At 35.1% G+C, this 22452-nt stretch overlaps 1 protein-coding gene and 1 long non-coding RNA gene across 2 annotated transcripts; both read left to right on the forward strand.

The window, feature by feature from the left end:
• The first annotated feature begins 4211 nt into the window (after window positions 1–4211).
• LOC136820163 (zinc finger Ran-binding domain-containing protein 2-like) lies at window positions 4212–10742 on the forward strand. The gene is made up of 3 exons (XM_067076400.1): window positions 4212–4372; window positions 9660–9788; window positions 10519–10742. Exons 1-3 carry the CDS (start codon window positions 4267–4269, stop codon window positions 10740–10742), a joined length of 459 nt encoding a protein of 152 aa, XP_066932501.1. The 5' UTR covers window positions 4212–4266.
• LOC136820155 (uncharacterized) lies at window positions 6376–7579 on the forward strand. The gene is made up of 2 exons (XR_010848533.1): window positions 6376–6916; window positions 7296–7579. It is a non-coding gene; the product is annotated as an uncharacterized lncRNA (long non-coding RNA).
• Window positions 10743–22452: the final 11710 nt, after the last annotated feature.

Below are 22452 nucleotides of genomic sequence, written 5' to 3' on the forward strand. Positions count from 1 at the left end.
ATACGACTGCAGTATCATCTGCATATTCTGAATCAAGCAACGAAATTGGTTCTCCACGTGCTTTGAACGATCTACCTGTCATTTGAGCATCATTTTTTGTCATGAATACACAAGGAGTGGCAGAACATTTTATTCTCCAACTACTGATGGTTGCTGTGATGAAGAACGTGAAGAGCAAGGGGCCTAGGACATCCCCTTGTTTAACACCGATACTATTGTTGATGGGATCAGTGATGAAGTTGTTGTCGATTTTGACAGCAAATGTCTTGTGTAAAGCAGTTAGGAGGTTCACAAGTTTAGGTGGCACACCGTACTTCAGTAAAATGCCCCATAACAATTTTCTGGGTACTCTGTCAAACGCTTTGACTAAGTCAAGAAATAACACCCACGACTCCAGTCCATGCTCACTCCTTTTCTTAATTGCGGATTTGATTGTGAAGACAGCGTCAATGCAGCCACGTTTTGGTCGGAAGCCGCATTGTTGCTCATGATCTAGTTGCTCTTCTATCGGAAGCAATCGGGCGTGTAAAATGTTAGCAATCATTTTGTATGTAATTTCTAACAACATTATCCCACGATAGTTTTTGGGTAGTGATAAGTCACCTTTCTTTGGGAGTACAATCAGTCGACCGATGTTCCATTCATCAGGAACAATTTCTGTATTCCAAAAGTTTATAATGATCTGTCGTAAGATGATACGAGTATCCGGATGATTTAACAACGCTTTTAGGGGCTGGGACATGATTCCTGTTTCACCTGGTGCATTATTTTTGAGCTTGAGCGTAGCTTTTTGGATTTCTTCATCTGTCGGAGGGTGGTCATATTCTTTGTGGACAGGGTGTTGGGAAATTTCGTCCAGCACTGTGGGATCGTACGTGCCTTCTTGATCAAAAAGATTCTTGAAGTGGTTATAGAAAACGGTGTCGTTTTCCTCGGGTGTTTGACATGTAGAGCCATCTGGTTTTTTCATTTGTTTTTGTACAGATGGACGAATTTTTGCCAGAGAACCTCTAAGTATTTTAATAGATTCCCAAGCTTTCTTGGTACCAAAGTCATTAATGTTATTGCAATGGAACTCTATCCACTTGTTTTTAGCAATTTTGACTTCACGTTTCAGCTTCTTTCGTGCATATTTCAATTTCTCACTGCTATTTCTCGTCCTCCTTCGTAGCACTCTTTGCATTGCTTCATTACGGTTGTTTATCAACGGGATCAAAGTTTCTTTATTTGCTTCAAACCAGCCTGGCTGTGCTCTGGGTTTGGTTGGTAAAATCGAATGACAAGCTGAGGATACAGATTTGATAATCTCTGTATGGGTTAGTACAATACTTGACCAATGAAAAAATAATTTCAACCAAAACATACCCATAAAATTTGATGAAAAGTCATCAAATTTCAGCTTCATAGCCTCACTAGTTAAAAAATGCCGGCCAATTTTCTAACAGGGGGGGCACTTTGCCTCACCACTTTTGAGCAAAATAGATTTTTTTCCTCCTCCTTCAGCCCCTCCCCTTTTACGGTTGTACCACCGGGTCTGTAAATTAAACTTGGGAATAAAAAGAATCACTGTAATTGCGAGATTCAGATAATTTTGAGCTAATTGATCAAATCTGGCTAATCTATACAATTCTAAGGATATAGGCATGTTCATACTCTGTTTTCTCATTTTTTTCTTAAATTTCAGCCTAAATATTCTCATAAACTGGGTTCTAATAAAAAATGTGTACTTCTACATTTATTGGAGGTATAGTCATTGAGTTTAAAGCCCCGAAGGGGCTAGAAAGGAGCATTCAACCTTCTCAAGCAAGAAAAAGTGATCCCTTAAAAATTGCGCTGCATTAAGAATGACAGATTGAATCTCGCCCTTTCTTTGTTTTTTGAAATCTACCGATAGATTTTACTTTCAATCTGGCGTTTGTGGAAAACTACCGGGTCAACGGGTCACTGCGTCGGATATCTCCGGCGTAGATTTGAGATTTGAGATCTGCTGCATTCAACTTTTTCCAGTTAAGTTGGCGCAGATCCGGCGTAACATTTCCCTTCTTTCCAGACTGGGGTCACACGCTTTGGATGGGGAATAAGTGGCTTGATTTCTTATCAAAGAAATGGGTATATGGGTATAGCAGGGTATAGTATGGGGTATATATAATGGGCATAGTAGGTACGTGCAAAGATACCCCACTGCTTCAAAAAACTCCACCCAGAAATGTAAAAGCGTATTTTGCGTAGGAAGATATTATGGGGAAATAACGAGTGATAAAATCCTCACATCACATTGTTAATGAACCTTTCAAAAGCTGAATGGAAAATTATTTAGAAATAAGGAAGACATTAAAGAGATTCAAATTTCGTCTTCTTTTCTTACCTGAGGAGCTAAGAACAACCATAATTGAGTTTGTGCCAGTCCTATTTTTCATGGAAATTCAAAACAACAAGTATCGGCTATGTAATCAACATACCTTTCCTATCAATGCTTTAATTAAATTTTGGCGAATCCGATGGAGAGATATTAATAAACAGTTGAAAAGTTAATTCAAAGCAAACTAGGTTTGCCGGATGACGGGTGGGGAAAAACAGTTTCGGGCCAAAAATCGAAATTTAGCCTTTGGAGAACTTTGAGTTTTCCCTTATTTTGCAACACTTTTAGGGGGACTGATGAAGATTTTGTTTTTTGCGAGCTTCAGTGGGATTTTGAAGGTCTAAAATCCCGCACCCTTCATTTGACTTGGTAGCTTCCCAACCAATTTTCTTTCCGAAACCCTGATCGAAGATAAATGTTCACCGCGGACAGTTTCCCGACCAGCTAATTTCCCAAACGAACAACTTGTTGGTTCTTAGGTAGACTAGAGTCTACTCCTGGCTGAACTTTGCGTTTTGATAATTCTTGATGACGCTGAGTCCAGTGAAGTAGACTAGGAGCGTTTGGCAAGGTCGCCATTTTGAAAAAGAATGTTTAAAATCCAAAAAACAAAAAAACTACTCGGAGTTGAAAGATATAATCAAAAATGAGAAATAAACATCAATAACAGATTTTCAATCCCTTATTCTCAAATTGCTTCATACTGTTTTTACCTTCCAAAAATCAACTAAAATCTGACGGACTGTTTTACAGTCTGCCTAAGCAAAAGCATATTACCATATACTACCGGGCCACTTAATCGCGCCATCCAGTCTTAGTTCTTAGGTAGATGAGGAAGTCAGGAAGATAATCGTCTGCAAAATTATCAAACGACATTTTTAACGAGCTAATTACGGGAAACATTAAATTCAAATTATTATTTCAAATTTTATTAAAATATCACAGGAAAGTTTAATTCTAAATTTGGCATCAGTTTGACAAGTTTATATTTTGGATACATTAACAGCCGAAGAAAAAATTTTGATTTAATTTAAAGTCTCTTCTTTCCCACCTGAAATCTTTCCATTATCTGTCTCGATCGGGAAAGTGGCCTCTGAACACTCCGGAAATACCTTTGGAAAGTTTAAAACTTGTCCCTCTTGTAAAGGAGGGAAAATAAATGATATTAACCAGGTAGTTAAGAAATCCACCGGGTAATCGCTTCTTTATTCTACTTTGATTCCCAATTCCTAATTAGAAACTTCCCTATTTAGAAACCTCTCCTCGATAAAAATCTGCTTTGTTTACAAAAATTCTATTTCTCGTTCGGGGACGATGAACGGGAAACAGAATAGGTGATGAAATTTTCAATCTGGAAACAGTTTCCTTTTCGAAACTCGATGGCCGTGCGTAAAAATATGATCGATTGCATGAACATATGTAAAAACCGTAAACGCGATTTAACCATAAGGAAGAAATAATTTTTCATTAAAGGAGTATTTAAACACCACCACAAATAATTATCTAATCATATCCTTAATGATTTTTACAAAGGTCATTGGTTATCTGGTTAATTGATCCTTAAATTAATCCTTAAAAGGGCGTACACATTTTTTTATAAGAACATCCAAAAATTTTTAAGCCTTTGTTCTTATTTTTACCATTTTGTGACCATCTTTGCCCATTTTCATAAGAAATTCGGTGCTTTAGAGTCCGCAAAAGCCTTAAAATGTTCTTAACTTGTTATTATCATTTTTGCCATTGAAGCCCTATGTTCTTATATAGTTTGTTCTTATAAAAAAAACGTGTACACAAGGAACTAAAATGAGTATAAAAGGGGTGTTGTTTGGAACTAAAAGTCATCAGATATCAAGTAGGCCAACCAATTAAATCAAGATAAACAGTGACGAAGAGAAATCATATTCAAAATGAAGTTTTGGCTTGCAGTGTTGTTATTTTCAAGTGTTTTGGTCGCCTTAGTTCAATGTCATGGTAGAGACCATGGAAGTAAAGATGAACTAGGTCATAAGCGAGGTAAGTTTTATATTTTATATTGGGCAGAATCAAATTAGTTTATTGTCCTACGGGCCCAACTGACAATGATTTTTGACAAAATCGAAAAAATAATAATATTGAATTCGAATCATTGTCGTGAAATCATATTGAATTGTGCTCGATGATAAACAAGCAAGATACCAGAGCCAAGTATACCAGAAGCACGAAACTTTAAGTTATGTACTTTTATTGAATGAAAACTTTTAAATCTTAATATTGAATTTGCAGAAGTTTTAACTAAACAAGTTGAAAAAGTCTAAATTCATCGCAGAACTTTAATTTAAAATATCACAATAGAAATAGCACGAAGGAAAAAGTCTAAATTCATTGCAGAACATGATTTTGGAGTGCAAAAATGTCGACCTAGTAACCACTGAAAGTTAATTTAATAAATTTCATTTTCAAAATTGACGTAGAATTCAATACATAACCAGATTCATCATGACGTGTATTTATTTACGTTTTCGTAGAAAATCAAAGGCGGTCAGGGGCGTTTAAAATTATTATTACTATTACCGTTCTGTAAATTAGAGTTTTTGAGAGTTTCGCGTGTTCATAAAAATGGTAGATTTTGTTATTTGCATCACACGTCGTTCAAACCTGTTACAAGTCGTATTCTCGAAACTGCAATCTTCAAGATTATTAAAATAATATGGCACCTAAGAAGAAGGCCCAAACGCATTCAGCAACCATTTCAGAGACGGACGATTTAATGGCTGTTGTTGATAAAGGTATTTTGACATCGGTAAGACAAGGTATACAACCCCAATTAGGGCTCCAACAACAAGGGTACCAACAAAACCAAAGTTTACCACAACAGCAAAGGGGCTCCATTAGCACAAGGGGGCTACAACAGTAGGAAATACCTCAAAAAGGTAATTTTTTCGAACAGCAAAAATTTTTCAATCTCCTTGAAGACAAGTTTGACAGGGCAGACGAAAAAAGGGGAAAAGACAATTCTTTTTTAGAAGCTCAAATCAATACTATGAAAAATAAACAATCTGTATATGACTTTGAAAATATATCAAATAAGCACCAATACAAGTTTGTTCAAAATATATACGAACTAAGTAACGAGACAAAAGTTTTATCTTAGTGCTCGATAAAATTGAGGATCAATTAATTAAACGGAAGAAAATTATCAAGTACGTAGATAGTTCCATAGAAGGGTGGGACACAACCAATGAATATTTGCCCAAAGGTTTAGCAGATGATTCGAATAACGATTCCAAGCTTCGAGAAGCAGAAGGTAAGTTCATTTCGAAAGAAACCACAAACAAGGCCTTGCCAGCCAAGTGCTACCCAAAAGATTCGCACCATCTCATCCAAACCAGGTTCAAGGATTACCAGTGGTGCCTCAGCCACAGTTGATACAACAAAATTTTCCTCAGCATGAAGTGGGCATATAAAAATTTTCAAGGGCCCTTTTTATTTCAGTCCACAACATTAACCAGAGCCATCCAATCAGGTACTTAAACCCACTTAGCAAATGTTACATCTGTGGTGAACCAGGACATCGGAAGCAGCAGTGATCTAAAAAATCAGGAGATGGATAAGTCTAAGAATAATATATCATGCTTTGAAAAGAGTTCAATGGTTAAAGGGAGTTTGAGAAAACACGTTCAGTTTTGGAGGAAAGTTTTAGAGGCTAGTCCTCATCAAGTATTGGCGTGTTTAAGGAATCAGAATAGCTTGTTTTTTAGACGATTGTTTGTCAATAGATTATTCAAGCGAGTGGGCAGTAGAAAATTCAAATTTTGTGTTCGGTTGTTTAGAAAAAGCTGGATTTATAGCTAACAATGAAAAGTCACAATGGGAGCCTGTAACTGAGATTCAATGGTTGGGTATACAGGTCAATTTCAAAAATAAAACTTACTCTGTTTCTGAAAAACCCATCAAATCTTTACTGATTTCACTTGAAAACATTTTTCGACACCCAGCACGCGTCACAGCAAGAGAGTTATCTTGTGTAGCAGGGAAAAATAGTTTCTATAAAATTCGTTTTAAGAAATGTTATTCGTCTAAAAACTCGTTTGATTTACAAAATTAATAGAATCCAGAGTGTCTTGGGATAAGAGAATAAATTTGACATTTTATCACGACGTCCTTAGGGAATTGTTATTTTGGAAATTAAACTTGCGTGATTTGAATAAAAGATCAATTAGAAAATATGACGTACCACAGTTAAAAATATTTTCAGATACTAGCGCCACGAGAATTGGAGCAATTTTAAATGATTATGTTTGTTATAAAAATTTTACAACAGATAGGTGAGGGGAAAGTTCTACGTACATGGAGTTATTGGCTATTAAATATGCCATGGAGTCGTTTGACCAGTTTTTAGACAACAAACCGATTTTGTGTCATACAGATAACATAAGTACAGCCATAATTTTCAAGATTTGCAAGAATTAAAATTTGTTACAACAGTTGGCAAATGATGTATTTATGATTTGTAAGAGGAAAGATGTCAAATTGACAGTGACTTGGATTGCTCGAAAATACAACGAGAAAGCAGATGAAGTAAAACAGTAGATTATGACGACTGGTTTATAAAACAAAATTTTGCGAATGCGATACAGAAAATCGGGGCGAAGTAACGATAGATTTATTTGCCGACAGTGTCAACATGAAGTGTGATCGGTTTTGTTCCAAGTATTTTTTCCCCGGAAGTTTTAAGACACAGATGCTTTTTCCTTTGATTGGACAGGAGAATTTTGTCATATTGTATCACCCATCTATTTAATTCCCAAAGCAATTAAGCATTTTATAGCTTCTAAGGGAGAACAAAAGGTGTTTTGATCGTGCCTTACTGGACTTTCACGTTTTTCTAATTGATAATCACGTTATTCAGATTTCGTTACAAGGAGGAACGTTCTAATTCTAACAATTTTACTTTTAGAGTTTTTAACATCTACACAGATTTTAGGAAAAACAAACGCGTCGATTACATGCTCAACAATCAGGGATGAGTTGAAACAAATTTTGGAATTCGTGGTTTATCACAAATCGTTATATTGGTTGCACACTTTAAGGTCAGCAGCTGTGTTCGCAGCTTCTAATTTCAGTATAAAGAAAGGATTTTTGACGGAACATGGACTCTGACGTCCGGAAAGTATCAAGAATGATCAAAGAATATGGAAGTTTATTATACGTTTCTAGAAATAAAGGGTTAATTAGCGTTAATTATTATTAATTTATAAAACTATTCTTCTCAGTTCAAGCAAAAGCACACTTTGTCTCATGCTCTTAGTCGACAGGATTTGGTACGTCTCCTACTACTACTAGAATAAAAATTAAATCTGTCTCGAAATCGAGATTTCGGTTGTTGTTTCATCGTGTTTTCAATTTTCATTGGGTCTTTGACAAGATTTTAGAAGAATTAGGAAATAAATTAATTTATTTTCGTTTCGTAGATAAGAAAATAAGTGTATTTATTTACGTTTTCGTAGAAAATCAAAGGCGGTCAGGGGCGTTTAAAATTATTATTACTATTACCGTTCTGTAAATTAGAGTTTTTGAGAGTTTCGCGTGTTCATAAAAATGGTAGATTTTGTTATTTGCATCACACGTCGTTCAAACCTGTTACAAGTCGTATTCTCGAAACTTCTCTTCCTCCTTTTCGTTTTTGGAGAATTAGAATTTACGCTAAGGCAAAATATTTTATGATACGTTATATTGCTTTTAGACGAATATGATTTTCAATTTCGGATTTTAGGTATTTTAGCATATAATTGCCCAATTAGATTAAAGAATTCGATTATCGATTAATTTCATACGTTTTCAGGTTGCAAACTTTTCAAATTTCATACGTTTTTAAACTTGCTTACGTTTTCAAGTTGTATACGTTTTCAAGTTGTATACGTTTTCAAGTTGTATACGTTTTCAAGTTCGTATACGTTTTCAAGTTGTATACGTTTTCAGGTTGTATACGTTTTCAGGTTGTATACGTTTTCGGGTTACATACGTTTTCAGGTTGTATACATCTTCGGGTTGTATAAGTTTTCAGGCTTCATACGGTTTCAGGTTGTATAAGTTTTTAAGTTGTATAAGTTTTTAGGTGGGTGCGTTTTTAGGTGGGATGCGTTTTTAGGTGGGATGCGTTTTCAGGTTGTATGCGTTTTCAGGTTGTATGCGTTTTCAGGTTGTATGCGTTTTCAGGTTGTATGCGTTTTCAGGTTGTATGCGTTTTTGGGTTACATACGTTTTCAGGTTGTATACGTTTTCGGGTTACATACGTTTTCAGGTTGTATACGTTTTCGGGTTACATACGTTTTCAAGTTGCATACGTTTTTAGGTTACATAAGCTTATCGAGTTTAATATATTTTTCGAGTGGCATACGTTTTCAAGTTTAAATGGTTTCAAGTTGTTTTATTGAGTTTTTAGGGCTCGAACTGCGACCCTCCACGGTTTTTGTTTCTAGCAGCCTTGTTCTCAGAGACAGTCAGGGCACCCAAATTGGCGAACCGGGGCTAGAAAGTGTTTTCATCCGAGGGGGTCAAGGAACGAGAGTAGCTGTATTATTTTTTAAACGTTTTTTGAGGATTTTAGACTCTTAGGGCTACGAATAGGATTAGGATTAGGATTAGGATTAGGATTAGGATTAGGACTAGGACTAGGAATAAAATTAAAGTTCGAAATAGAACTAGGGATTAATATATTTTTCATATTTTATAAGATGTTTTTAGATATAAATACGACACAGGATTTGGTACGTCTCCTACTACTACTAGAATAAAAATTAAATCTGTCTCGAAATCGAGATTTCGGTTGTTGTTTCATCGTGTTTTCAATTTTCATTGGGTCTTTGACAAGATTTTAGAAGAATTAGGAAATAAATTAATTTATTTTCGTTTCGTAGATAAGAAAATAAAGATACTTACCACCGAGTTGATACTCCATTTAAAAGATAATTTTGAGTGGAATGATTTTAAAGGTTTTGTTTTTAAATAAGAGTGATATAATGTTTGCTTACTCATCAATTTTAATTCACAAGCTTTTTCACATTGGATTGACACGGATGTGGAGCAAGATTGGTCAGAACGAAGAAAAGAAAAACATTTTTTTGCTTATATAAGCATAATATAACAATAGCAAGACACTGTCCTGATATAAAATATGTATCTGATATGAAACGGAAAAACTTATGTAAAAATAAAACCTTTAAGCATTTAAAATGATTTTTAAACTTTGAAAAAAAGGATCTAACATTTTTTGGAAACAGACTTCACCTATTATGACACATTTTTGATTTTCTCATTTTAGACGAAGATCATTTCCACCAACTTGACGAACAAGTAGAAGACAAAAAAAGTGAAAAATTTGATGATGAAATCAATGTCCCCTACGGATTTGGAATAGCATCTTTCGATCAAGCTTTTGATGAAATTGAAGGTACCCTTTTAAAAACCTAGTTTACTTTTGTTTATAGTGAAATTCTGATTCATGGTTCTCCAACGTTCATCTGCTAATTTGAATTTCGCTCGAATTCGAAAATTATTCTAAGTGAAAATAAAGAAAGTGTTGGATTCAATCCGTCATTCTTAAGGCAGCGCAAATCTTAAGGCGATCACTTTTCTTGCTTGAGAAAATTTGAAGATTTCTTCCTTCGGGCTTTAAACTCAATGGATTGGTCTTCCAAATTGGACGCAACCGGTATTTTACTCTTTAAAGTAATTACTCTTAGGTTCCAAATAAACGCCCCCTCCCTGCTTGTTAATTTTTCCAACCCCTCCCCCCCCGAAACTTATTAGGACCTCCCCGTTTATTAATTTTTAAGAATATTTTCAGCTGTCAAAGAGAAGGTCCCTTATCTCCCTCGTTAATTTGGAACCTAAGAGTATGAAATTATGAGATCTTATGTTTCATAGAATGCACCCCCACTGACCTTAGGGGGGTTAAACCAATTTTGCTTGACTGGGGGGGGGCTGTATTCTTTTAAAGATACTGGGCTAGCTTACTAAGAGGGGGCAGCTGAATTAGAGAATTTACATGCAAAGTTTCTTTAATAATTTGCTTTGTGAAGGTGGTGGCTACGTTCTTAAGATTCAGCCGGGGGCTATTTTCCTTTTCCCCCTTCCCTGAAAAATATTTGGGGCTGCATCCGTGTTTTTATTTTTTCTAGACTCCAAGAAACGAAAACGAGGAAGAGGACGTTCTCGATCAAGAAGCCGATCCCGATCCCGATCCCGATCAAAATCCGGCTCCCGTTCCCGTTCCCGTTCCCGATCCGGTCGCAGAGGAGGCCGTTCACGAAGCGGATCTGGAAGCCGATCTCGATCCCGATCCGGTGGTCGACGACCACATCCAAAATTCGTTTACTCAAAATATAACAGTCACGGATATTAAGGAACTACTGTTTGAAGTTTAGCTGTTGGCGAAGCTGACTGATTTTCAATTTTCTTTTTCTTTTTAACTATATGTAATATTTCTTTTAAGTCTCACACCTAAACCACTTTTTTTGGAACACTTTAAGGGCAGAAAGTTTCGCGAAGTCAAAAAGTTTCGCCAATTATTGTTTTAGCCGAAATTTCACAGATAGAACTTTCGCGAAATCATACAAAATTTACCTTTTTTGGTAACAAAAACTCACAAAATACACAAAAATTTAGCAAATAGTACAAAACTGAGTAGGAAAGTTTAAACTTTCGCGTTTTTCAGGTTTAATTTCTTACCTGGCAGAAACTTTCGCGAAAAAGGATCAAAATTGCGAAAAACTCGAAAGTTTCTGCCCTTAAAGTACTTTTATTTACTAAATTTCTCTCATAGTTTGTACGATTATAGACTGCTGATATCCACTAACGGATAACGTGCTCCTTATAAATACATACTACCGGGTGGTTCAAAAAAAACTTCGGACGTTTCTTTTTTGACGTTTTTGTTTCACTTTTCGAAAAGTGAATTTTGATTTTGAAAAGCTATAACTCTAAAACTATTAAACAAATTTTAAAAATTTATACCTAAAAATTTAAGGCTATCCTCTATCTAATAAAAGTATTTTCAGGGTCGTTCAAGAATTTATTCGGTCTCAAGAAGCCAACAAACGTCCGAAGTTTTTCCCGGTACCTGCGGTTTTATTCAGAGATTTGCAATTGAGACTAGAATTATATCATTTCCAAAACATAATTATTCATGATTTTTTTTTAATTTGAAAATTGTTGAAAGATCGTCTTTTTATAGTGGATAATTTTTTAAGTTGTATACAATAAAAACACCAGAATACTTTGAAAATAAAATAAAGGTATCTTTTTTTTACGAGAGTAACCCCGGGACGGGGATTTTATACATGATACGCATCCCCTATATCAAAACATATTACAGTATGTGGCCCCCAAAACGGCGATCAAATTTGAAATTTCTCTCAAATCTAGAGGAAAAGAGATTTTGCTGCATGAAAACCTTTAACATCTCTACTTTATTTCCTGGAAATTCTTTTTCAAAATTTTCAATTTCAACAATATTTTTCAATCGCTTAAAGATAGGTAGCTTTTTTCTAATGGCCCCCAAAACGGAGGTTTGAAATTTTAGCGATTTCTCGAGATATCTTTAAGATATGAATACAAAATTTTGACCATAGTTTTGAAATATGATTTAGAGGGTTTTGAGCATAAATTTATTTGATAAAATTTTTACAGTATACCCCTGGTTGTCAAAATGCAGGTTTGGGGCCCCCAAAACGGAGGTGTAGTTAAAATCAAATTATTAAGCCCAGTGGTAATAGGGGGAAAAACTATGAACATATTTGTGTTTTCCCTTAAATTTACGACCCGATGGATGTAAAATTTATGATTTTTATGAAATATTTCAAGATTTTCGATATTGCAAAGTCCAACCTGAAAAATAAGAAATTTTCAAAATGACAATTTTGATTTAACAACGTCTTAATTAAGTTTTTGAAAACAAATCTCTTTTGAAAATAGTTCCATTCATGTATGGAATAAGCTGTGAAAATTTTAGAAAAAAAGCTTAACTGAAACTGAAAATATTAAGCTTTAAAGATATTTTTCTCCTATATTTTGCAAAAAAATGACAGAATTTGCCGTTTTTGCTGATTCAGCGAAAAATTTTATATATAATGTTAATTTTTTGTTATAAACTATTAACTCAAGGTGATAGGAATAGAATTCCAATATTTTTTGCTTTTTCTCATAATTAGAATTTTCGGTTTTGTCAATGCTGGTTCTAGGGCTCCAAAATACTGGTTGACCTTCAAGATGCTATATCTTTTACCTAGCCTCTAAAGTCACAGATGTATTTGCATTTTCTGAACGGCATTAGGTGTAGAAAGTTTCCTATACCCCGTTTTCATAACTTATTTTCAATATCCAAGGAGCTAGAGTGAGTTATATGCAATTTTTATCTAATTTTGGTGTTAAAATATTTCCTTTAGACGCAAATATGTTATTTTGAATCTGTCTCAAACCATCAAAAACATGCTCATTTTTTAGTATAACCATCATTCTTTCAAAATAAACAAAAATCGTTTAATTCTGATAAATCTACAAGTCAGAATCTTCATTTTAATGAAAACCTCCGTTTTGGAGGCCGTCTCCGTTTTGGGGGCCATATACTGTAGAGCGAATATGTACAGCCTAAGGTTTGTTTCAGACAAATAAAATTTTTTCACCAGTCGTGGCTGAAACATAGATTTATAAAGCCCGAAGGGCTAGATGTCGTACCTTTGCTGAAAACTGTGCCGTGGTTAGGTAGGAAATCCCATCTAGGTCACGTGACATTACAATAGAATTTCAATACTTGACCAATCAGAAGCTTCGCGGGTTTTCGAAAACAATAGCAACAATATTTTTTCCGATATTCACTTTTCTTTGCTTGGAAAAGCTTAAAGCCATCTAGTCCTTCGGGCTTTATAGATCTTTTGGCTGAGACTGTTATTGCGGTAATTTATGCCACCGTCAGTTCGTTTTTGACGGCACGAAGAAAATACATACGACAGACTTTTAGAACCGTTATATGCATAGATGAAGGCATTGAATTTTAACCCTAGAATCAGTACAGTTTTGAAAATGTTTAGGTACCAATGATATAAATGGTGAAAATAACACACTACAAGAGGTTTACTTTTTTCTTCTTACGTCTTTATCTTCTTTTGGAAATATTTTTGAAATTTTTTCTTTTTGATAATGTTCCAATCCTGATGATCTTTTTTTTAACTTATTGGAATTCTACAAAACATTTTAGCTATACATCTCAACTGTAAAGTACTTATATTGAGGCTTTATCTCAATTCGGTTCTCATGAAGGATCTTTAGAGATGGAACAGGGATGGGATACACGTTTTTTTTTTTTTAAGAAACACACTTTTAAGAAACATGAGGCTCAGAATGCTTAAAAACTAAGAAACATCTAAGAAAAATGCTAAGGCTGAGAATGAGAAAATAACATTTTTTAATTTGGTTTTTTAAGAACCTTCCAATAAAAACAAATGTTATTTTTTTCTTTGCATGAAAAATAGGCTGATTATGTCAAAAAGTTTAGAAACATGGAAGAAATATTTAAGGCTCAAAAGGCCGATTTCTTAAGAAACATTGAGGCTGCTTGGTAAAACTAGTTTCTTAAAAATCGTGTATTCTAAGCTGGTGGTGAAGTACCAGAAAACCAAGGAATTCGTTTATAAAAAGCTCAAACACCTTGGTTCTTACCAAGACAGGATTTTTTTGCTTTACCTTCATGCCTTCTCAGACATCTTGTTTTGTTTTTGTTTTGATGGAATTAAAATTCTAAATTAATGCTAGTGATGCCTCGTTAATAAAGGCTATTGTCTAAACTTTGCATTATAAGATTTCCTCTTTATTTTATTTAAGCGCAGCATAAATAATTACTATACGATAAAAGAAAGGTTATCCTCTTACATAGTATTCAGTCCTATATCCTAATTGATTGATGATGGTCTTTTTTATGTGAATATCTAAAGTAACCAACTGGGAGGATTGAAGTTGTTTCGAGGAGATTCAGATACTATCAAAACAAGTGGTTTTGAAGATAATTTTTCAAACAAGAGTGAGACACCAAACTCAGAGAAGCAAAGATGAGTAATTCAGGAGGATCATCAGAAGCTGCAACTTTTCAAGAAGAACATGATACAACAAAAAGAGAAGCTAAAGTTTACATATTTCTATCGGAGCTTGAAAAACATAAAAATAGGATTAAAGATTCACCAAGTGATTTAAAACACTGGGCTCTCATCTTTGACTTTGACAACAGAGCAGTTTTATACGAATTGAATAACCCAAGTGGACAGAAAAAGGAAGGAATAATTGAACTATCATGGAGGAGTCTTGAAAAGGGCAAAATTGAAGGTATGTATAAATTAAAATATGTATCAAAATAATCTGCAAAGGTTTTAAGTTATGATAAAACCAAGGATTTATAATACACTGGATATACAAGTACCTGATTTCTTATGTTCTAGCTGTGTCCGCAGTAATGATATTATTGTTCACTCTCCTTCCCTGATTAAATGATTTTTCGAAACTTTAATTGCGTTTTTTTTCGAAAATCACTCATCCAATTCCCAAAAGAGACTTAAAATTTTCCTGTGAGAGTCAGATTCGTCTATTTAATTGCCAATTATATGTCGCTATGACGTTTCAAGTTGTGAGAAAGATGCAAAAGATGTGTTGTGTATAAGAAATTGAATGCTGACACCGGAAATTTTCAAACTTCAACCAAAAAAAAACCACTTTGCCACCACGTGCCTCCAAAATTTGATTTTGCTTGTCTAATAATTTTTTTCTCACATTAGATTTCACAAATGTATCCGGCTTGGTATTCTAGCCTTACTTTCAAAGTTTTTTCCCTACAAAGGTACGAAAAGAAAACGCTAGAGAACTTTTTTAAAACGAGATTAATAAACATTTTTAAAAATCAGATACATTCGAGCCGCCATGACAGTTGCCCTTTGCGGACAGAGCTAGAACATCAATTGTTTTCTGAAACAAAGAAATACAATGGTCGCTCTCCACCGTTTTATGAGTCATTTATCCAGTGTCTCTTATAATTCCTTGATAGAACGAGAATTAAAGTGCATGTTGAAAAGCTATTTAGGACAGGGGTCACAGTTGGTACATGACACCCATGACACTTAGTATGGTGGTGGTTCATTTTCAAAATTGGAAAAATAATACAGTTAGTAAAATCAGTGCACTAACTACAAAAACAGGTGACGTATGCAATTAACATCAAATTTTGTGTACTAACTGCCAAAAAATAACCTTTTTTAGCAAAAATGCTTGGATTCGGCTGAAATTTGGCACACTTGTTCCTTGGGTGAATATCTTGGGGTGTTTTTTTCACTTTTTGAAAATTTTGGTTTTGGGGCCTGGGGACGAGTTTTTCGTCAAAACGAGGCTAAAACTTTGGGGCAGCCTGGAAACTTCAAAAATGGTCGGATTTGGCTGAAATTTGGCACACTTGTTCCTTGGGTGAATATCTGGGGGAGTTTTTTTCATATTTTGAAAATTTTGATTTTTGGGGCCTGGGGACGAGTTTTTCGCCAAAACGAGGCCAAAACTTTGGGGCAGCCTGGAGACTTCAAAAATTGTTCGATTTGGCTGAAATTTTGCACACTTGTTCCTTGGGTGATTATCTGAGGACGTATTTCTTATATTTTTCAAAAATTTTGATTTTTGGGGCCTGGGGACGAGTTTTCGCAAAAACAAGGCTAAAACTTTGGGGCAGCCTGGAGACTTCAAAAATTGTTCGATTTGGTTCAAATTTTGCACACTTGTTCCTTGGGTGAATATCTGGGGTTCTAAAATTGGGCCTGTGAATAGTTTGAAGGTACTGAAGTTGAGCCCAGTGCGTTGCGCACGTTCGACTATTCATCAAGGGTACCTAGCTTTCTTGATGGAGGCTCTGGGGCTGGTTATATTTTCCAAATCGAATATTTCAAAATATTTCAATTCATTGAATTTTTTTACCCCAGCACCTAGTTTCCCATCCAATTTTATTTCGTTTCCCATCACGCCATCTTTTGCTATATTTTTCGAATGTGATTGTTTTGATTTACAGCCGCCATCTTTAAAGCATAACAACAAAGCTTATTAGCAGGCGTTCATGCGTGAGCGCTTCCCACGCTATCATAGAGAAGCTAAAACGTCAGGATATAAGAGTAAACAAACATGGTAGCTAGTTTTGTTTTTGGCTCTGTTTCACACTCATAACATAACAATCTTCTGTAGACGTTTTGAAATCTTTACTGGTACTAATATTTATTCCTTGCTGCATTCATGTATCTATATATTAATAGCGGTAGTCTGTATGTCGTTTTGTATGTTTGTCTGTTATACTTTCGTTTTCGCACGCAATGTTTTTGTTCTTCCAAAATATAACTTTTAGTTCTTGCTCCACAAATGTGTTAAATCAGATTCGCGCCGTTTTATAAGGGTGCATGTCACTAGTCCGACACTTTCTAGTCCGACAGTAAAATAGTCCGAATCTATAAAATAAATTTAAAATTTGGAAGTCTTTTTTTCCGACGTCACTTTTGTCCGAAAACGAAAGATTTTTGAGTGTCAAATGTTGAATAAGGGTTTTTCACTGAGATAATATTAATAAAAGTTGATTTTGGCGGAATTTTGACATAATTAGAAATAAAGGAACAATCAGGGTTGCAAATCACTAAAGAAGAGTCGTAAAAACAGCTAAATCCAATTTCTTGACTCTTGAAAGCCTAATCCTAACAAGCTTACCAGAATTTAAGAAAAGTCGGGTTTAGGGGCCTAACCTCAAAATCGGAACTTTGGATTTTTAGAAAAAAATGTGCCTCCTCTTCCGCGATTCATATTACGTTTTTTATATGTTTTTTTTTTTACTCGTTGTCGAACAAAATTGTTGTCGGAATACTGACGCATTCGTCAAACCCAACGTCGGACATTTATACTGTCGGACTAGAAAGTGTCGGACTACTGACGACCTCCCTTTTATAAAGACTTTGAGTTGTTCGATAAGAGTTTGTTTTGATTGATAGATTATAATTTCTGCCCAGACGTGCCCGAGGCCGCCTCTTATGTTTTTTTCTTTTTTTCTCTCTATTCTTTTGTTTAATGTTTTCGAATGTAATTAACGACCTTATTTGATTTGAGACATTCGAATTCGTTTCAAAACAAAACAAAAGAAAATCTTTCAAACAAAATCTGGCATACTGGAGAAGTGGGACGTGGGACGGTGGGACGCTCAGGTGGGACGCTCAAGTGGGACGGTAGTGGGACGCCAAGGTGGGACGGTAGTGGGACGCTAAGGTGGGACGGTAGTGGGACGCTAAAGTGGGACGGTAGTGGGACGCTAAGGTGGGACGGTAGTGGGACGCTAAGGTGGGACGGTAGTGGGACGCTAAGGTGGGACGGTAGTGGGACGCTCTTTAATATGTATTTTGTCTTTTTCTTTTTATAATACAGTGAAGAGGGACAGGTCAAGTACTTATAAACAATACACAGATCGATCAAAATGTTTTTGACTTTTTTCATAGTGAATGGATTATAAAATAATAACATAATCAATTTGATCGAAGCTACAAAGACACAAAAAGCTAGTCAGTCAGATAAATCAATTTCAGGCTCCTCCTCTTGGCTCTTTTTGTGTAATTCAATGGGTCGTTGTAAAACATGGAGTAGCTCCATGGAGTACTCCAATGGAGTACCTATTGGAGTACTCTAAAAATATTGCAGACCAGATTTTAGATTGCCACAAGAGGAAAATAAAGACCTGTATAATTTTGTATTTGCTCTAAAACCACTCTGTAGCAAGAATGTGGCTTTCATGTTGGTCTCTTTTTATATCCTTTCATGTCATCTGCATCACATTGAGTATAAAATTCTCATATCAAAGAAATAAGTTGGCGGACTCCATTTATTGTGATTGTCTTATTATTTTGTTAATTAAAGTGTATTTTGTCAATAAAATGACAATGAATAATTTAATGCTCTAAAATCCCTCTGTAACCTCTCTCACAGACTGTCCCCAACTGCCATTTCATATCCAGTCATACTACCTGCATCATATTGAGTATAATAAAAATTCCTTTTAGAAATAGGTTGATAAGCTATGTATTCTATGATTGTCACAATATTTTCTTTAAAAAAGTCAATCTGTTGACAAAAGGACAAAAGAAAAATATTGCTTAACCCTTTGAGTGCCAGGTCTTTTTTTCTAAGTTTTTTTTAAAAAATCGCTAGTTCAAACTTTAAGGGCTTATATCTCCTGATCTAGAAAGAATTAGAAGCTCGTATATAGCTCGTTGGATAGCTTAGGGTCTCCTCTTTCTTTCCGATTTAGGAAGGGCGTGGTGGGCGGCGGCCAAGGGGAGGGGTACGTTAGGGGAATTAAAGCTGCGCGGACCTGACTGAACTGATGGAAAGGTGCCCAGTGGTAAAACTTCAAATCAATTCACTAGAAGACAGAATAAAGTAAAACAGGGCCAAATTAGGAGGGTTCTTGGATCTATCGTTGACCAAAAATAGTCAAAAAACGGTCAGAATCTCAAAAAAGTGAATTTTTGTCAATTTTTTGCATTTTTTTGACTTTTTTGCTTAAAATCTCGCTCGAAAGACTCATTTTTGAAATTTTTTTTTGCTTGACCATAAAGGACAATCTAATTCCTACGAGTTCGACCAAAAATAACGATTTCTAACTCAAACTGGGCATTACAGGAGGGCTTCGCCCTCCTATATAGCCCATGTCGTATATATACGACATCGGCACTTAAAGGGTTAAGAAAGCTCTAGTGCCCTACTGGTGTTACATAAATAATATAACACATAATACTATATACAATTACACTATTATGTGTTATTATAATGTGTTTGATATAGAGCTATTCTGCAAGCTAAATCTGGTCTGTTAATTGTAGAATCAACAAAGATTTTTAAGCAGAGAGTGTGCGCTATATGAGCTTTACTGCCAGAAATGATGGTAGCCATTTTTTCACAAACAAATACTTGAGAAATTCTTTTGATTGCTATAAATTGGAAGTTTACAGCTGCTGGAAAAGGTTGATTATCAAATTTGTGATATTCATCGCTCTGACAGGTATTTTAGGGGGTACTCCATTAGGTACTCCATTGGAGTACTCCATGGAGCTAATCCATGTTTTACAACGACCCTAATTCAATTGTGTAATTTACAGAGCAATTTCAACAATTCTAACGCTCTTTTTAGCCTAGAGGCTAATGTCTAAATCTGCGAGAACTGATTTTAAAGAGTATCATATAAAAAATGAACATTCCAATCACAGGGATTTCCCCAGAGACAAGATGTTTACTTTTCGAATTCAAAATTCGAATCGACAACAAAGGGTTACACCATCAGCATGAATATTAAAAGTATCCACATTGTTCACGTGAAAGGGAAAACCCGTTAGGTGAAACATACACGTGGCGCCCAAAAACTTCTTTCGTCAAATTTTATGAAGTTGACTAGGCTAAAGATTTTTAAAGTCGCGTGTCCATCGTTGAAAGTTGTTTTTAGATTTTTATTGAGTTTTTTGGTTTTATTTTCATTTGTTTGTGCATCATTTTTTTTCGAAATACGTTATCGCAGACTTACAGTAGTGTTCTATAAATTACTAGCCAAACCAAAAGAAAAGGAGCCAGAAATTGATTTCACATTTTTCATTAAATAATTATAAAGACAAAAAGACAATATTCTAATAAAAGAGCGTCCCACTTGAACGTCCCACTTGAACGTCCCACTACCGTCCCACTCATGCTGAGGGGAAAGCCCTTTATTACAATTAGAATGTTTTCTTTTCATTCGAATTCAAAATCGTGTTTCTGGGGAAACCCCTCTGATTCGAATGATTACTTTGTTATTCTCAATAAATATAAACTCTTCGAAATATAGTCAGGCTGCTGCGCTGCTGCTGGACCACTTTTGTAAAAACCTTAGTGTGAAGAATCTAAAACCTATTGAAACCTGTTATATATGATTAAAGGGGGTAAAAAAGTTTTACTGGCCATTAGGTTTTCCCAGATTTAGCGTAGACAAAGTTGCAAAGGATTGAAAGTGTTCGAAAATTATTATTTCTGACTCGCACGCATATTGCTTGGTAGCTTTTCGATCAAACATCCAATTTGAATATTATTATTATTCGTTTATCATCCACTATATGATAAAAAAAATCAATATATATATTTTGGCCGAAATCCTGTGTAGGTTGAAAACTGAAGAACAGATCATGTATATGTGTTTTGTGAAAGTATTCATTTACTCATATTGAGTTCTTTTTTACTCGTACATAATTATCAGAGAAGCAAAAATACAAAAGCCTTACGAGAGAAGAGTCCCACCTTACGCCCACCAGAGACCGTCCCACGCGTCCCACTACGTCCCACCTGGTCACTACCGTCCCACTTTAGCGTCCCACTACCGTCCCACCTTAGCGTCCCACTACCGTCCCACTTTAGCGTCCCACTACCGTCCCACCTTAGCGTCCCACCTTAGCGTCCCACTACCGTCCCACTTGAGCGTCCCACCTGAGCGTCCCACCGTCCCACGTCCCACTTCTCCAGTATGCCACAAAATCTGTCATAGAAAAGAACAAATTTAAAACATTTAAAACATAAGAATCACAAGACAAGTTTGTTGGAACAACTAAACAGCAAAATTAACAATACATTCGAAAGGCGGTATAAAAAAGAGATCTTTCTTCGTAAAAAGGGACTTATAAACATCTATGTCTGTGCTTTACGGTGGAATATAAAGAGTGCCTTTTTTCAATACCTCTTAACAGAGTCAACAATTATTTAACAATCAAACTCAACTAGCCGTCCCGGCGTCGTCCGAGACGACTTCTTACTCCTTTTAATACGCTCGCTTCGCTCGCTTTTCTATTTTTCAGAAACTTGTAGGGATTTGTATACAAATGTACTTATTTTGCGAGAAGAAATGTTCTTAAATTTAGGCCTTTTTCGTAAAAATTGATGTTTAAAATTTTTAAGGGGACACTAAAATTAATGCACATTAAAAAATATGGTGAAAGTATTTTTAGTTGAATTTTGATTTTTCTTCTCCTTATTAAATTGTATAAATTTGTCATAATTTCTTTTGTTGAAAACCTTCAAACAATAATGTTCTTGACTCGCTAAAAATAATGCTCATGCAAATATTGGTGAAAATTGAGTTAAAAATTTCTCGCGAGAAATCGGTCATACTTTAAACGTGCTTTTTTTGGGTTTTTGGGAGAGGAAAGACTATTATTTTCCTCACGCAAGGATGAAGATAAAAAACAAATAGAAATTCAAATTCAGTATTAGAGGTACTTGGCAACACCGATCACTCCAAAGACCACAGTGCTTTACGGTGGAATATAAAGAGTGCCTTTTTTCAATACCCTCTTAACAGAGTCAACAATTATTTAACAATTAAACTCAATGCGTAAGTAAAAGCGTTTTCATTTTGCTATCTCAATAGAACAAAAAATAGCAAACATTGATTAAAAAATTCATAATTGGAAAGGGGGAATAAGTCATCAACTTTTCTCATATTGTCAAGTCCATTAAATTGAAATGTTTTATCAGAGTATCAAATAGAAGGGAAATGTCATCGGAGCTTTATTAATCTCAAGGGTAATCATAAATATGATGTCTTTTTGAAAACTCAAATTTTATCTTCGACGTATTCCCATGTGAATCAAAATTATTTCATAACCGACATAAACTTTTTTTTAAAAAACTATAAATTATGCTGATAGTGCTATTGCACAGTCAGTTGTGTTTCTCCATCAAGGAGAAATGTGCTCTCTTGAATGGAAGTGCACTTGGCGAATAGAATTGAATATACAATCAAAAAGGCGCGAAAAAAATTGCCGTGTATTTAAAAATCGCTAGCGAAAAAGCCTCATGCGAGAATGGGAGAGTTCCGATTTAAGCGTATTATAATATAGATAACATTTTTCGTTTAAATAACAAGTAACAGATACTTTTCTTTTCCACGACAAATAATATTATATCTTCACTCTACATATATTTCTCATCATGTCCTTTTTAGAGTTGAAAGGTAAGAAAGATGTTGAATTTTTGGGTACCATCAAGATTTCACCTAA

The sequence above is a fragment of the Clytia hemisphaerica genome, unplaced genomic scaffold (genome assembly GCF_902728285.1).
Source record: "Clytia hemisphaerica strain Z4C2 unplaced genomic scaffold, Clytia hemisphaerica genome assembly, whole genome shotgun sequence".
Taxonomy (NCBI): domain Eukaryota; kingdom Metazoa; phylum Cnidaria; class Hydrozoa; order Leptothecata; family Clytiidae; genus Clytia; species Clytia hemisphaerica.

Excerpts from the sequence above, each read along its gene's own strand:
- LOC136820163 (XM_067076400.1), top strand. The coding sequence starts at position 4,267 with ATGAAGTTTTGGCTTGCAGTGTTGTTATTTTCAAGTGTTTTGGTCGCC. Across the intron at positions 4,373-9,659 it reads TGAACTAGGTCATAAGCGAG|ACGAAGATCATTTCCACCAA; the intron begins GTAAGTTTTATA and ends TTCTCATTTTAG. Across the intron at positions 9,789-10,518 it reads AGCTTTTGATGAAATTGAAG|ACTCCAAGAAACGAAAACGA; the intron begins GTACCCTTTTAA and ends TATTTTTTCTAG.